This window comes from Siphateles boraxobius, unplaced genomic scaffold (genome assembly GCF_051911475.1).
Source record: "Siphateles boraxobius isolate OS27281-9 unplaced genomic scaffold, OSU_SipBor_1 22, whole genome shotgun sequence".
In the NCBI taxonomy this organism is placed as follows: Eukaryota; Metazoa; Chordata; class Actinopteri; order Cypriniformes; family Leuciscidae; genus Siphateles; species Siphateles boraxobius.
Genome location: NW_027508833.1, coordinates 26,945,104 through 26,961,812, shown reverse-complemented (window position 1 = coordinate 26,961,812; position 16,709 = coordinate 26,945,104). Strand labels below are relative to the sequence as shown.

General features: G+C 36.1%; 1 protein-coding gene across 2 annotated transcripts in view; it reads right to left on the bottom strand.

Moving 5' to 3' along the window:
- Positions 1 to 8,944: 8,944 nt before the first annotated feature.
- pla2g4f.1 (phospholipase A2, group IVF, tandem duplicate 1) overlaps positions 8,945 to 16,709 on the bottom strand; it is a 29,143-nt gene continuing 21,378 nt past the window's right edge. For both annotated transcript variants that reach the window (XM_077239392.1, XM_077239391.1), the window contains 9 exons: positions 16,481 to 16,617; positions 15,971 to 16,193; positions 15,695 to 15,812; positions 14,327 to 14,464; positions 14,029 to 14,136; positions 12,995 to 13,174; positions 12,586 to 12,755; positions 12,184 to 12,370; positions 8,945 to 11,208 (listed from right to left, as the gene is read on the bottom strand). In XM_077239392.1, coding sequence (XP_077095507.1) covers positions 10,910 to 11,208; positions 12,184 to 12,370; positions 12,586 to 12,755; positions 12,995 to 13,174; positions 14,029 to 14,136; positions 14,327 to 14,464; positions 15,695 to 15,812; positions 15,971 to 16,193; positions 16,481 to 16,617 — 1,560 coding nt within the window. In that variant the 3' untranslated portion in view covers positions 8,945 to 10,909. The remainder of the gene's footprint in view (positions 11,209 to 12,183; positions 12,371 to 12,585; positions 12,756 to 12,994; positions 13,175 to 14,028; positions 14,137 to 14,326; positions 14,465 to 15,694; positions 15,813 to 15,970; positions 16,194 to 16,480; positions 16,618 to 16,709) is intronic.

The window sequence follows — 16,709 nt, the reverse complement described above, 5'->3', positions numbered from 1 at the left end:
TTACGACTTTTGCCTCAGTAAACTCCAAATTACTGCTAGTAAGGTAGTGTCACGGGTGTGTCAATGAGGACTCAAATGAAGAACGAGTGATAACAGGTTTATTGACAAACAGTAGACAGATGACAAGATGTGGTGGGATAGGTGAATAGTTTAGAGACTCCAGAAAATAGGCAGGGTTGAGACACAATGACAGCCGTTGTAACTAGCCGAGCAGCAGTTGTTACGAGCACAAGATGACTGTAGAACTGAGAATAGTGGCAATAGCCTGACAGGATCTTCAAGCACAACAGCAAGGCACTCAGGGATATCAGGCTCAGCACCAGGCTTGCTCCAAAGCAAAGAGTGTAAGCAGCCAGGGACGCTCTGCTAGCAGGACAGGAACTAGAGACACAGGAGAAAAGACAGACAGGACCGATGGCAGAACTAAAGCACTAAAAAACTTCTACACATTAAAACACTAATGACTTTGGTAATAAGAAACAAACTATGTAACACAGAAACACATCTAACAAACTGGCAACACATGAGGGAAAGAGCAAAAATATAAAGGGAGCTAAGAACAAGAGGAACAGATGACAACACTTGGACAAGGAACAGGTGAACACACTCAGGTAAACGAGGACTCAAACAAGGGAGCAGAGAACATGAGAAACAGGTGACAACACTCAGACAAAAGTGGACTCAACTAGACAAGAGGACGTGGTACAGGGAAACAAGGAGGCAGGAACAGCGGAGCAAATGGCCAACACAAACAAAAACAGAGCCATACGTTCAAGCACAACATAGAGACATGAAACAAAGACAACAAAGACAAAGCTGCCAGGGCAGAACCCTCACAGGTAGTTGTTAAGTTAGGTATTGAGTAGGATTAAGGGATGTACAGTAGAATATGATCATGCAGAATAAGGCATTAATATGTGCTTTATAAATACTAATAAACAACAAGTAATATGCATGCTACAAGCAACAACTTAATAGTGAGAACTGGACCCTAAACTAAAGTGATACCAAAAATTTTAACCTTGGGTTTGTGCATATTTGGCCCAGACATGTTTTGAAACAACCTAGCATTTAGAAAAAATAAGTTGTCAGAGGCTGCATGCCAACTTTACACACCTTATTCTCTTTGATTATGACTATGAAAGTTAAAGTGATACATCATGATGGAGATTTACATTTATATTAAAAAGGTGTTGTGTGGAAGAAAACCCTCCCATTCCCATGAATACCAGCCTTGCCCTCTTTCATTCCAATGCACTGAGGTTCTAATCTCAGAAAATTGAGCCATTATAAACCATTAACGCTGAATTGTTTCATTGTAAATCTAATACAGTATGTTTTTGTTTACCATAAGATTGTGTATACAATGCAGAAAAAAGCTATAAAATAACATTTTCTTGATGATAGAATGATTATCCAATGATATGTTCAAGTTGGCTACTTTAATCATACATGGCTCAGCATGTGTGTAAAGTGTCAAGGCTGCCCTTGTGAAAAGAAATGTGCTTAATTGTATTGAAAGCGTACTTTTTGTGTGCTTCAAATCATAAAAGTATACTTTTTGAAAAGTGCACTTGAAGACAATATAATATAGTTAGTTGGGATAATATATAATATAGGCAAGATGGGACCATGGTCGGTGGGGAACTGGCAATGGTTGCCGTAGGCCAGATGGTAACTGTCTGAGATGTTTGCTTGTGTTACAGGTGATGCATTCGTTAATTTTTTTGTGTCTGCCGCAAGGTTGGCCACCAAAAGCTGTTCTGAAGCAGGTGATTATAGTGGCAGCAATTCCAGGGTGACAGGAGCTGAGTAAGGAGTGAACTTGCTGTAGTACTTTCTGTACTTGTAGTACTTTTCCTGAGGTACAAAAGTTGTCAGAGGGGTATTCGGGAGGAGGGGTCTTTTGTGAATTGGCTTGAGTGAGCTCTGTCATGATGTCCCACTGAATTGGGGCCATGATTAATGACTCTGGAAGAAAGGTTTCCTTGGATTTAATGGGAGTTAAACAGTCGTGTTGGTGTGATAAGGCACCTGCTTTGGTGTTCTTTGAACTGGGATGATAGGTAACGGTGAAGTCAAATCGTGTAAAGAAGAGAGCCCACCTCGCTTGTCTGGGATTCAGTCTTTTTGCAGATCGTAAGCAAAGAGTATAGAAGTACCAAGAGGCGAAACTCAATAGAACGTTCCATTGCAACAAATGCGCCCATGCACAGAGCAGCAGCTCCGCCATCTTTGACTGAACGCAACACAGCTGTCATAGAATTGAACGATACCGGTTCCAATTCAAAAGGGGTTAAGGGAACTAAATAGTAGTTTCTAGTTTTTAATATCTCTATAGCCTAAACTAAAACGGCGTGTTGAATAATGTACAACAAAATAATGCTTATGGATCGGTTTATAATTAAACAATTTCATCAAAGAGCATGAAGCTGTCAAATAGGCTATTTATTTACCCCAATAACTTTTGGGGATAACTCCCGTTTTCATATACACCACAATTTTACAACACCAGTAACAACAGCCTATCCTCATGAAATGATTGACAAATTCATTGAAAAAGCCAAAACACAATGAACAGTGAGTAAGTTAGGTGAAAGGGAAAACACATTAGTCAAGAGAGAATATTTAATAGTAATAGAAGATCATCACAAAATGAACAGTAATACAAATGGTGATGGTAAGTAGATCACAGCATTTCTGGCTGCATTACACACAACAAGTCAAACATCGTGCAAATGCACACATTTACTACACATAGAATGGCAATGGTAAGTATATTAGCTGTTCTATATGTTTTAGTCTTTAGTTATAATTTAATTCTTGACTGATAAAAACTTTGTACAACACGTTACATTTGATACAGAAAGAGAGAGTTAATGTACAGATTTACAGATTACTTAATTTAGCTTTTAAAAAAATCTGTTACGCTTCTGTTTTGGGCTGTGATAGTTGTCGATATTGGGTCCGTAATATATGATGGATTCTGACTCTATTGAATAGTTTCACCTTGTATACAAGACTGTTTTTGCACTTTTCCTTGTCACCAGGGCCGGATTAACCATTAGGGCACTTGCCCAGGGGCCCACGACATCTAGGGGTCCTGGGCACCAGGGGCGGAGTGGCAATCGGGAGAGTCGGGAGTTTCCCCGGTGGGCCGGTAGTGTTTCGAGGCCGCGAGGGCCGGTCTGATAAAATGTATTCTTGCAAGTTCGCCATGCGCACTTGTGGCCCAAGCGAGGGGAAGAAAACAAATATTTTAGATAACGAAGCGTATATCTGCACTGAGTGCCTGAGTGTCTTTTTAGCAAAGCGACGCCTTTCACGGAATAGCTACAGTGGCGCAGGTCGTAGCGCGTGAAGTGCTAGAAAGCAGCTTTTGATGCGCTCGACCCGAGTTCGATTCCGCCTTTTGCCGAACTCTCTCTTCTCCCTTTTCCCAACAAATATGAGATGTAAAATGTATAACCTTACCAAACATAAAGGTCTCTAGCGTTATATTTTGCCAACGAACTAAAATCGAAACCATGATATGGCTTTGTGCCTTTATAAAACAGCACAAGACTTTAAGAATAGGCATCCTGTTTGTGCTTCGTGATTTAAAGAAAAGTGCGCTCTTTGAACAGCATGGTTATCTGGTGTTTTCTCCTAAATAAAAGCTCAAGGGTTTATTTCTTGCAAGTGAAGAAATTAGGACAAAAGTATTTTAATGTTCATGTATTATAGTGTAATGTAGACTAAAATATACTTTTGTAATATTCATTTTCACTTATATAGTACATTTATAGGCTATATGGATTTTACGTCATAGGAATAATTATATAAATCATTATTACATTATTATTATAATTGTTTGGCATTCTAAAACACCATTGATAATGTAATGTAGACTGAGACTCTCATAACTAAAAAGATGTTTGAGCCCTCTTTATTTTCCTGGTACAAATCAATGCTTTTTCTTTGTTCAACGAGCAGTGCATGGGTTGAAGCTCTTAATTTTGATCTCTCAAAGAGAGATTGATGCATTTAACCTTAAAATGTACAACATTTTCTTGCGGGGGAGCATGCCCCCGAACCCCCCTAGAGGCACAGAGGTCCACCCAACATAGTTTTACAAATTCCTATGGGAAAGAACAACCATTTATGAACTTTACTCCAGCATAGTACAACAAGGTTCCTTTTAAGTCAGTAAAACTGTTAATGCCATATTAAAATGTCCTTGGACAAAATATACATTTGGCCTGCCTAAGGGGGGGCCTACAAGACATTGTGCCCAGGGGCCTCTGAACTCTTAATCCGGCCCTGCTTGTCACACACAACTTCCCTGCACTCACTGTTGTAACGTTACACCTCCATGCCGCTATTTACGTATGGAGACGTACATACGCTGCGCACTTTAACGTTAATAAAAACCTTTTCTACTTTACCTCTCTGGATCTTTGGGGAATCTATGAAATGCTAGTTGATTGGTTCTAAAACCGTTGGTTCAGCCCAAAATGGCGCCATCTAGCGATTGTTACAAAAACTGCAACGGAGTTTCGCCTCTTGTTACTTCTATACTCTTTGTCGTAAGTATTCCAAATTCTTGTGGTCAGTTAGAATCACAAACGGATGTTTAGACCCCTCCAGCCAAAGACGCCACTCCTCCATAGCTGCTTTCATGGCCAACAATTCCCGGTTTCCGACGTCATAGTTCTGTTCGGCTGGGGGCTGGCAATTCAAAGTATTAATAAAGATTAATAAAGCTAAGATTAATAAAGTATCATTCATTGTTAGTTAATTTTAACAGAAGTAGAGAGAGAGAGTGTGTGTGTCTGTGAGAGTGTGTGAGAGAGATATATGTGTACTGGTAATCCCTATTGGGACCATATGACCCCACAAGTATAGTAACACCAGTAAATTACATGGAAAAAGTCTTTTAAAACATATAGAATGATGTTTTCTGAAAATGTAAAAATGCAGAATGTTTTCTGTGATAGAAAATGATTGCGCATATAAGCCTCATTGTCCTCCAGACTCTTTCTAAATGAGAGTTAAATGACAGGGGGAAAAAGTAGACTTTATTGTATTTGAAATATATTCCCTTTTTCAATAGTACATTGCAAATATACTAACAAAAATTCTACTATCTTTAAATATATTAAAAGTATATTAGTATATTTTCAAAATATATATTTTAGATAAATATACTTGAAGTAAAAATTCAGTTTATTTTTTAAAAGTGATATTTATTTGCACAAATATATTTTAGGTATATTTTAAATGTGTGCTGGAAAGGACCACTGTAACAATGCAATGAAAGTATACTTTCAAAATACATTATAGTGGGCAATTGCGCTGCTGTGCTGTGTTCGAGTCCTGGCTCGTTGACCCTTCCTGAACCCATCTCCTCTCTCTCTCTTCTCTCTCTCTCTCTCTCTCTCTCTCTCTCTCTCTCTCTCTCTCTCTCTCTCTCTCTCTCTCTCTCTCACATCACTTCCTGTCTAGCTACTGTCCTATCTTAAAAGATGAAAACGCCAAAAATGATTAATGTATAAAAATATATGAATACACTTATGGTATATTGCTTGTATGTTTCAAAGACACTTGCAATGAATTTGTAATATTCTGTACTTGTAACACAAATAAAGTACATTTTAATATCACTAATCATCAAGAATGTAATTAGTCCCTACACAGACATACTTAAAGTATGCTAAGTATAGCCTCAAGTATAGTCCTCAAGTCGGTCCAATTTAGTACACAAAAGTAGGCTACACTAAATACACTTAAAGTTATGCTTTACTATTTAATTACTAATAAAATATACTTAGTACAAAAATTCACTAATCATTAACACACTTGAAGTATACTGATAATTAGTCTGGATGCAATTATACTTAGCTTCTTTGTTTTCCACCAGGGTGCATCAACAGAAAGGTTTTGTTCATTTATTTTAGAGATTGTTTTGTCAGTAAATGTAGAGGGTTTCAATTTAAATTTGTGTTGATTGTAACTAGGTTATTAAGATATTTTTTTTATTTAAATTTGAAATATTCTAAATTGTTAGTCAACTTTATTATTAAAAAAAATCAATTACAAATCTATTTAATTATATAATAGTGTACATGTATATTACGTTAAAGTATATTTTAAAAATGTATTAAAGTCCCACTTAAATTCTTCCAAAAAATCACTCTTAATTTCAATTTATTTCATTTAATTAGAACTTAATCTGTGATACATTTGAAATCAATGCATATAATATGCAATACGTCTGTCAAAAACATTACACTTAATTTACACTTAAGTGGATTGTTAACTGACATTAAAGTATATTTTAATTCACATGAATTACTTGTCAGTACATTGAGCAGTGCACTTTAATTATATTTTAAAGACATTAGAAGCAATTATGAAAGTGCATTTAAAGTTGTATTAAAGTCCCACTTAAATTGTTCCAAAACATCACTCTTAATTTCAACTAATTGCATTTAATTTGAACTTAATCTGTGATACATTTGAAATCAATTGCATATGCTATAAGTCTGTCGAATCATTACATAAAGTATATTTTAGTTCACATTAATTGCTTGTCATTACATTCAACAGTGCACTTTAACTATATTTTAAAGACACTTGAAGCAATTATGACAAAACATATAAAGTTGTATTTAAGTCCCACTTAAGTTTTCAATTTATTGCATTTTATTTAAACTTAAGCTGTGATACATTTGAAATCAATTACATATAATGTGCATTAAGTGTGCCGAAAACATTGCATTTAATTCACACTTAAGTGTATTATTTGTGTAACAAGTACACTTTATAAAAGTGCACTAAATTGCACCTTGTTTCACAAGGGTGTAGAAAGCATTTGAAGAAGGATATGAAGAAATAGAAAGTCTTTAATAGTAGTAAACTCGGGAGTAACGTACACGTTCACACAAACAATAGGCTAACCGACAAGGGATAGAACAAAACAGGTAGGCTATAAATACACACGCAGACTAAAAAAGGAACAGCTGACAAAACTTTACTGCTTGGAAACCATATAGACTATAAGAACAGGTGCAGACAAGACAGAAAATAAATGTGACAATATTTACATCAGAACGCACACATTTGTTTAGTTTTGTATAGTAAATCTAACACTTTCCTTTATCGGTCTCCAATGTTATCTGCAACAAGAGTAAAGGCTCTGGAAAGAAGGATGCGGGAACATTCCACTAAACATTTATTTCAAATTTCTTTATTGTTTTGTTTTTTTCTGCATGGAACATCAAATAAAAAGATAACACTGATTTTATGAAATTATCATTCCACACTGTTAATGCCCCAGTAAGAAACTTTCCACAAACCAGCAACCTACAACTTCCAATAAGGAAGAGAAAAGAAAAGAAAAGCAACAACACAATCTTGATATCTTAAAAAACAAAACACTTTGTTTAAGTGTCTTGAGAGTTAGCCAGCAAATAATCTAAAAAGGGCCGCCACAGTTTGTCAAAGGTCCATAAAGAACCAGTGATTTACAGTCTGTTTTTTCCAATTGAATGCAAGTGCAAATGTATCAAAAGAAGGGGGTGAGGCATGTTTCTGCATGAGACGTCTCGCCACTATAGGCCTACTGAAAAGGTTAACATCAACGGTCTTCACAAAAATGACCAGAAGTGGGCTATTATCAATAACTATGGCAAAGGTGTCCCTCAAACTTTTAAATATTTTAGTCCAGTAATCAAATAATTACTGGACTTTTAAGGGCATCCCATATGAATGAAATCTGCTGGTGATTGCCTGCACCTATTACATGCATCGGTGACAGAGGGGTATATTTTAGTAAGTTTAGCATTAGTATAGGCTTCGAAATCCTATGTAGAATTTTATCGGGCTATGTCTTGCGCATATAGATGATGTGTGAGTGAGATCAAGAATACGCTTCCAGTGTTCATCAGAGAACTCAAATCCCAAGTCCCCATACCACGCACCCCTGGCCCTACTTGCAGAGCCTGCATTGATATTGTGAATCAGATTATAAATGACAGAAATACAATGTTTTGAATGTGGTTCAAGCTTTAAGAATTCATCCGATGGAGATTCAGGGGAACGATTCGGAAAGTGAGGGAATGGTATTCGAAAAGTGCCTGACTTTAAATAAATGAAATAAGTGAGAATTAGGTTGGTCAAATGAAATCTCATGGAAAGGTTTTTGAAGGATGAGAAAACTCCACTCTCATAGAGATCCTCAGTCTTTATGACTTTTTCAAATCAAATTTCAATGTAAAATTTAATCATAAAATAAACAACAAAACAAAAGCATATAAACATAATAAAACACAACATAAATCGCCCAGGCCTGGTCCTCTCTTGTCTTGCACTGTCGCCACTCCTCCTTTTGTCCTTCCAGAGCTCCTCTGTGAGACTTGAGGTGTGCCAACGGACTCGCTCCCTTCCCACAGCTCTTTGCCCTGCCCTGCTTGCAACATTGTCATTAGACATTCGTTCATGCCCCTGCAAAGCCGGCTTCTAATCCAGGGAAGACTATTTTTTTATCCTACAGTGTTGTACTGAAACTCTTTAGTGAAGTCATAGACATGCAGTGTATACACCCCAACGACACTCTATAGTGAAACAATAGGGAATCACAGCAACAACAAAAAAAGGGCATAAACATCAGTCTATCCAGTGTAAGGCTGGAAGCTATACGCTGCTATTTTGAACCAATAATCGGAACAAAAGGTAGTTGAAGGATGACGTGTATAATTCAAATATTTATCTGACTCCAATATAATTAATCTGACTGACTGACTCCATTAAAGTTGTTATTCTTTAACCTCTTATTCTTTAAAGGTCTTTCTTAGAACTGATAGGAAAAACGTAAGATTTAACCTGAACGTTTAGATAACGAAAGTTATAATCACTTTAGCTTTCAACATCCTAAGTGATAAAAGGAAAGATTCTCAAAGCCTTTAAAGCAGGCAAAGTTATTTATTAAGTTACATGTTTAAATATACAGACAGTAGAATGGAACAACATACTGTATAGAAAACTTAGTTGTAACAAATAATGTACGGTTGTGCAAACGAGGCCGTAAAAGCCTTTCTCAGAGTATGAGGTTACGCACCGGTGTGCGGGAGGCGGGGTTAAAGCCTTTCTCCAAGATCAACAGTTACCTTTCCTTCTTATATCCTGAGCAAAGCATTGTTAAACATGATTGGAATACCAACACAGAAACCGACCGACAGGAAACCAAAAGAGAAGACAAATGGGCGGTGATCAAGAGGGGGAGAAGAATATTAATATATTCTCCTCAATTCATGTTTAACCAATAGTACCTATATTGTACATTAGGATCCTTTAATATGTTTATTAAGTTCACCATCATTCATTTCAGTGTATAAGCTGTCAGATGAGACCAAACATGACATAATTAGGCCTACATATTAGAACACACTAATATGAACACTAAAGCATATTATCATATCCTGTGAAGCAAATGGTACAGACGTGTCATTGAGGTGCAAATGACTCTGCCTCTCTCGACAGAACCATCCTGTGCCTGGAGTGTCCCAAGAGTCCTCAATCTGCATATTGATGAAATCCCTTGCACTAGATAGGCATTAACATACTGTGGTGATGATGAAGGCCATTGTGCCATGTTTAATTCACATGTATACCTTTAAAAGGCTTTTTGAAGTACTAGGGCAGTAAAGAGTTCTGCCCATATTTGCTCAGCCCTACACCAGTAAATGAATCATATTGGCCAAAAGAACTTGCCAGATATTTTGTGTGTGGAACAACTTAATATGTCTTCACTACTATTGTTAAAATCCTGAGTGTTCTGTCAGTTCTGTGATTAGCCAATCAGAAATTAATCATTTTGTACACTATCCACCTTATTCCTGACGACCTTACTGCGTTTTGAATTATGGGTGGCCGGTTTGGGGAACTTCTATTCAAAAAGGCTGAAACGAATCATTTCAAATCATAAGGTTGTCCAACAAATAAAGCTGATCCGTCAGTTTGACTGGATGAGCTGTCAATTTTCTTAAATGATTTATTTTCAGACATCATGAGAATAACGTTACTTGGTATTTTAACGTGACATGTTATTACAAGAATATCTATGGCAAGAGCTCTTGCTTCTTTTCCCCTCATGTTTATTTTCTTTTTTCCCTTTGCAATCCGATTTAAAAGTATGAAAAAGGACAACATATACTGCACATTTGTGGTCTGTTCTCCCGAATTTAATTCCATTTGATTCCATTAATAATTCACTGGAATGCATGAAGAATCTCTCGTGATTCTCCTCAAATCCTCACGTCTCTTTCCAGGTCTGTTTTCACAGGTAAATGCAATTTATAATCTGTTAAAATAACGGAAATTACTTTGAAATAGTATCACGTTATGCTGAAGTTAATGAACAAATTTGATTAAGGTAACATATATTTTTTTTATTTAACCAAAGACTCGCGCTTGTGGGTTTATTTGGTCTGTTGAAAGTACCTTGTTGATGCTTTTACACTTTTACATTTTCTTTTAATGTTCGATGGTTGAAGGGTGAGAAGATTAATGTCATCTCATTGTGACACTTTTTTAACCTATTGCGTTCATAGAGCGAGCCTTTCACTGATTGTTTACAGCTTAACGGAAGTTACACCCATAATTTGCGCAAAGCGTCATGGGGCGTAGGAATACTGTGGATAGATTGCTGGGTTGGCTGGCATGTGTTGGGACAGAGGAATGCTCATACAGTAATATGTACAGCTCATACTGTAAGTGTATCATTGCAAACTATTTTTCATTTATTAATATGATTGACAAAAGATAAGACTACTGCACAAACATAAAAAATAAAATAAAGGCTTTAATTAAGGATGCAGAAGAGAGACTGTCTGTTCTGAAATTTACTGTACAGTAGCCCTGTTGCAGATCACCGTGCCTTATTCTTTCTTCTTTTATGTGATCCTGGTTTTGGTCTAGAGCCTGAACTGGTCTTTCCTACTGCCGCCTCCTTCACCTGACTTTCTCTGTTTCGGTTTAGTGCTTTGTTTAGCGCATTTAAAATGACATCTTTGTTGTTTTGGATATTGTAGGAAGTGAGATTGACAAGCTTCTGGAAGTCCTCCGGTGTGTAAGTCAGGTTTTGAGTGAGATATGGAGAGGAGGTACTGTTAAACTCAACATCAACGGCTCCCTCTTTCCGCTCCTTCTCGCCTTCTCTCTTCACTCCTACACCACACATATACAGATCATTTTACATTAGCATTGATTATTTGAACAATTGAGCTGACGTAGGCTACTGAATGGCAATTTTTAATCACAATAAACTGCAATCCAACCGGTAATACATAGAATATCAACTAAAACCTAGATTAGCATTTCCTGAAGAAAATACGAAGTAGCAAAAGAATATTGTTAAAGTTTTAGCTAAGCTTTGGCTTTTAGAGATGCTTTGCCATTAATGACAGTCTGTGCATTGTAAAAGTGTAAATGGGTTAATAAATGCAAAGAAGACAAGACCAATCACAACTCAGTATGCAAATAGTATAAGAAAGAACAATTAGGTGTGCAAAAATTATAGTGTTGTCATCATCAGTTACAAATTGAATGGATTCTAGCAATATAAGTAAATTGAAGATTTTTAAACTTGAAGCTTTAATTTCTCTTAAATTTCACTGCCATTCAGTGAGTCTGTTATATTGTTTTAAATAAATATTTTGTTTAAAAACTTTCTGCTCATCAAAGAAACCTGGGAAAAAATGTAATACTGTTTTCATAAAAATACTAAGCAGCACAACTGTTTTCAACATTTGATAATAATAAGAAATGTTTCTTGAGCAACAAATTAGAATATTAAAATTGATTTCTGAAGGATCATCATGTGACACTGAAGACTGGAGTAATGATGCTGAAAATTCAGTTTTGCATCACAGGAATAAATTACATTTTAAAATATATTAAATTAAAAAATTTAAGTATAAACATTTTTCTCTACATTACTGTTTTTACTGTATTTAATGATCAAATAACCCAAGCTTTTGAAGTGTATTGATTACATGTTTGGTTTAAAAAATGTATACAATGTATAACCAGAATATCTAACATGAATATCTGAGGAACATACATACAGTTCTCCCTTACATGCACTGTCATTTCTATTAAGAATTTGGTATTAGGTTTGGCCTATTAGTTGGTAGTGCTTACCAGGAGCTTTGAACTGTTTGAATGAGACATTGACCATGGGAAAGTGAAGCACTATGGGAGCTTCTGGATTCTCTTTATCCTCAAACACATAGACTTCCTTCAGCGGCTCTGACTCCACTTTCTTGAAATCGATCTTCGGAAATGGAATCTTGCGATCAGTGCAATACTCCTGAGTTTGCTTTATGACCTACTGGACACAAACAATGCATAAATATATATATATAATATATATATATATATATATATATATATATATATATATATATATATATATATATATATATATATATATATATATAATTTTTTTATTTTTTTTTATTTTTAAGTTAAGTATTTTTAAGCTCAAGTTCCTGACGTATACATTTCAACCAAATTTTACATAATCTTCCTGGTCTCCCTCACCTTAAACTGATCCAGTTCCCAGGAGTAGTTTAGAGACAGAATAACATCTGCGTGTCTGTGAGTGCGAACCACAGGAGGGAATCCTGAATTTAAGGCTAATCCAGCATCTACTAAACTCAGCACAGGATCCGTTGGTGTCAGAGTGTTGGGAAAGGCATCTGGGTGTGTGTCTGTAGACAGTAAAATCTTATGGAAAACTGCAAACACTATCAGCTGTTCATAAGTAAAAGGCCCTGATTATATTTCATGCAATAACAGACATCAATTACATGAACATGAAATAAGATAAGATATAATAGAATAAAACTAATTTAAAAAAACAATTGAAATCCCATCAAAACTAGAAAAGGGGGGTGAAAAACCCGGAGGCACACTTGGAGTGGTCAATGGAATAAGTAGAGCTCTAGACCTTTCCATGAGATGAAGCCCGTGTTCTTATTGTAGTTCCTGTGCAGGTTGAAGCCTCTCAGGAAGTTGTACATCTGGCTGACAATGGGGCGGCTGGTCATGAAGCCACACAGAATTTTAGCAAAGTCAGTCACGGGACTGATCAGGTATGTGCCAAGTGCTGTTGGTTTACTATCAGTCTCTTTATGGAAGAGGACAAGAAGACAATTATGTCATGTCAATGTATAATCATAAAATACTTTTTACTACCACAAATGTTCAAAAATGTGGGGTCTATAAGAATGTTTTTCTCTTATGTTCACCAAGTCTGCATTTATTTGATCAAAAATACAGTAAAAACAATAACATTGTGAAATATTGTTATAATATACAACATTGCATTTTAAATAATAATATATTTTAAAATGTAAAATATTCCTGTGAATTTATTCCTGAATTTTCAGCATCATTACTCCAGTTTTCAGTGTCACGTGATCCTTCAGAAATCATTCTAATATGCTGATTTGGTGCTCAAGAAAAAAATCGTATTATAATCAGTAATCAACGTTGAAAATAGTTACACGAGTTCCTTTGCCCATATAATCTTTAAGCTAATAAGGTTACGCGTATTTGGCTTGCTGTCCGCCTGTCAAGATATACCCCCCAGTGGGAGTACTAATGCTTTGATAATGAGTATGGTAGTCCTAAATTATGTTGGTAGAGTTGGAGGGATGCCAAAACAGCTGATGCCAGAGCAAGGTGAGTGGCTGCTTATATGCTCCGGCAGTTAATTGAAAGATTAGAAGGGTTCACTCCTCCCAAACTTATGTTGTGCACTTCACTTAAAAAACAGTTATTATTTTTGTGGATTTTTAGGATTCTTTGATGGCCAAAAAAGAGAAATCAATAAAAAAGGAATCAATTATAAATGTATTTACAGTCACTTTTGATCACTTTAATGCATCCTTGCAGAAAAAAAGTAGTAAAAATATCTTAATGACCCCAAACTTTTAAAAACTAGTCTATTTTACATTTCTACATAGGGTTTAAAATCACCTGTGTTACTCACTCCTCCTCCAAACCAAGGGATCCAGGAGGGGGCGACTCCTGTGGCAAGACTCCAGATCTCAGTCAGATTTATAGAGAAAATGCTGCTCCACATTCCTGCATAAACACACAGAGTTTGGACTTACTAAAGGTGACTGGATCCAGTTTACATTGTATGCTTACAGCACAGGACCAGGGCCAGTATACCCCTAGTGGCCATAACACATGCCACTTTCTCTTTCTCTTCCTTATGGCATTCAGTTCTCTTTAATGTCTTCATTATGTGCAAAAACACACATGCACTCACCCACGAGAAAGGACAACCTAGTTTCAGGGAGTTTCTTGACCATGTGACCAAGATAATATTCACTCCCAAAGTTCTGTGCAGGTATAAAGGCACCATATTTGGGAATCCCAACCTCATATGGGGTGAACTCACACCATTCTAAATAGAGAACAGAAATAAACAAAGCACTTCAGTCGCAACACTATCAAGCTACAAGCTAGTTGTTTATTATCTCCTTTCTTAACCAATCAGTGAACCTATTATAAAAAATGTTCTGTAAGTCTTTGGATAAGAATATCATTTGCATGCGTTTATATCATTGGAAGTTGTTGCTGAATAGGCTTCACTTCATAGGAAGCTAAGAGGGAAATTTACCCAAAAATCATTGCGGATTATCACTCCAGCACATAAAGAAGTTTGAATAAAATAAAGGTGGTGAAAAGCAGGTGTGGATTGTACTCGACTGTTCAAGGGTATAAAGTGCGTGAGATGCAACAGTTACAATGCACCTCTCACCATTATAATTATATAGTATAAACGACACATGTAATATAACCCAATTATGTTTATTTTCATATTAAACATTGCAACAGCATATTATCAATCAAATTAGCCTTTTTAAATATGACAATTACTATTATTTAAATTTAAAATAACATTTATATAAATACACATGGATGTATTATACTGTATACACAAGTATATTACACGAACATATGGTAATTTATATTATATAATATGCACGACTCAAGTGTTATCTATGTTTGACGACGTTGAAGGCTGTTCCGAATTAATACGTTTTATTAAGTGGAGGGAACTTCAACACCAGACTTTTGACTATCAGAATCAGATACAAAGTCGATGGTAGCCATTGACTTATAGTTTTGTTTTTCTAATATGGAAGTCAATGGGTGCAATCACCTGTCTGGTAACCAACATTCTTCAAAATATCTTCTTTCTAGTTCAACAGAAGACAGAAACTCATACAGGTTTGGAATGACATGAGAGTGAGTAAATGATGACAACATTTTAATTTTTGGTCGAACTACACCTGTGAGTACAGCCCCCTAAATATGTAGAATGAAATTAAAATGTATAGCTTCCTTAGTTTGACTTTTATGACTACAGAGCCACACAGCACATTCGCAATAAAGATTTCTACTGAAGATACACCAGAGTCTCCCGGTTTTCGCTTCTGCGTTTCCTTCACATGTAAACTTGGTACACGACTAACTAGTGTGACCCAGTATAGTAGGCAGGATGTTCAGAAAAAAGATTTGTTTGACACAATTAACACAGCTGTATTACAAAATTGTTGCCCGTGGGATTTTTATTTCCTTATGTCTTATTCTGAGAATAGAAGCTGAATGGCCATTATCTTTTACATACCTGCATCTACTATACTTTCTGTCTTGCCGTTCTTCAGGTTGACAGCTGTGAAGATTGGTAGAGGGTTCTGGCCGTGGGACACTGTCCTCTGCATTTCAGATAGTGTACCCATGCGTTTCTATAAAAGGAAAGTATATTATATATATATATATATATATATATATATATATATATATATATATATATATATATATATATATATATATATATATATATATATTGTACCAAATGTTAATACTGAGCCAAAACTGTCAGCAAACACCTGCTTATTTTTACCTTTCCTTGGAAAAGATACTCTAAAGCCAGACCCCACATATCGATGAGAGACACGAGGTGTCCTTCTTTCACTCGCTCTTCCACCTTTTCTTTGTATTCCTGTAGCTGCTCCAGGGAAAACATACTGAGCACCTTTTTAGAGATTTCCTTCTTTACAGACTCCATAGACTTATCAAGCCCCCCTTTTGACCAGTTAGGGTCTTCATAAAGAGAGGCTAAAGCCCTGAAATACAGAAATTACACAAAAGATTTTTAGCCATATGACACTGTGGCAGTGTTATACAGTCATTCAGATCACGGAGGTGACCCATCAATTCATTTTGTTCTGAAATTAGGGTAATTATATAACTTAAAACTATGTTTCCAGTCTGTCTGATGCATCCTACACACAAAACTTGTACTATTGATCTGACTGGCTGACTGATCTGAAAAATAGCTTGCTGTGTTTTTATCAGTCTAGATACTGTACAAAGTCATGTTTAAAAGTACATTGAGGCTCCTCGATCTCACCAAGTGGCACCTGAAACCCCTGTGATGTAGCTGACTGCATCAAGAAGTTGGATCTTCCGGAGACCTTGAAGGCTACCGTACGTGCATGTCAATGCTCTGCTCCCGCCCCCAGAACACACCACAGCCATCAAAGGGACCTGAGGAGTTACATCAAACATAGATCTGAAATCAAATTTCTATTTTTGTGTATATACTGTAGTAAAACATCACAATCTCTTCAGTTCTTTGC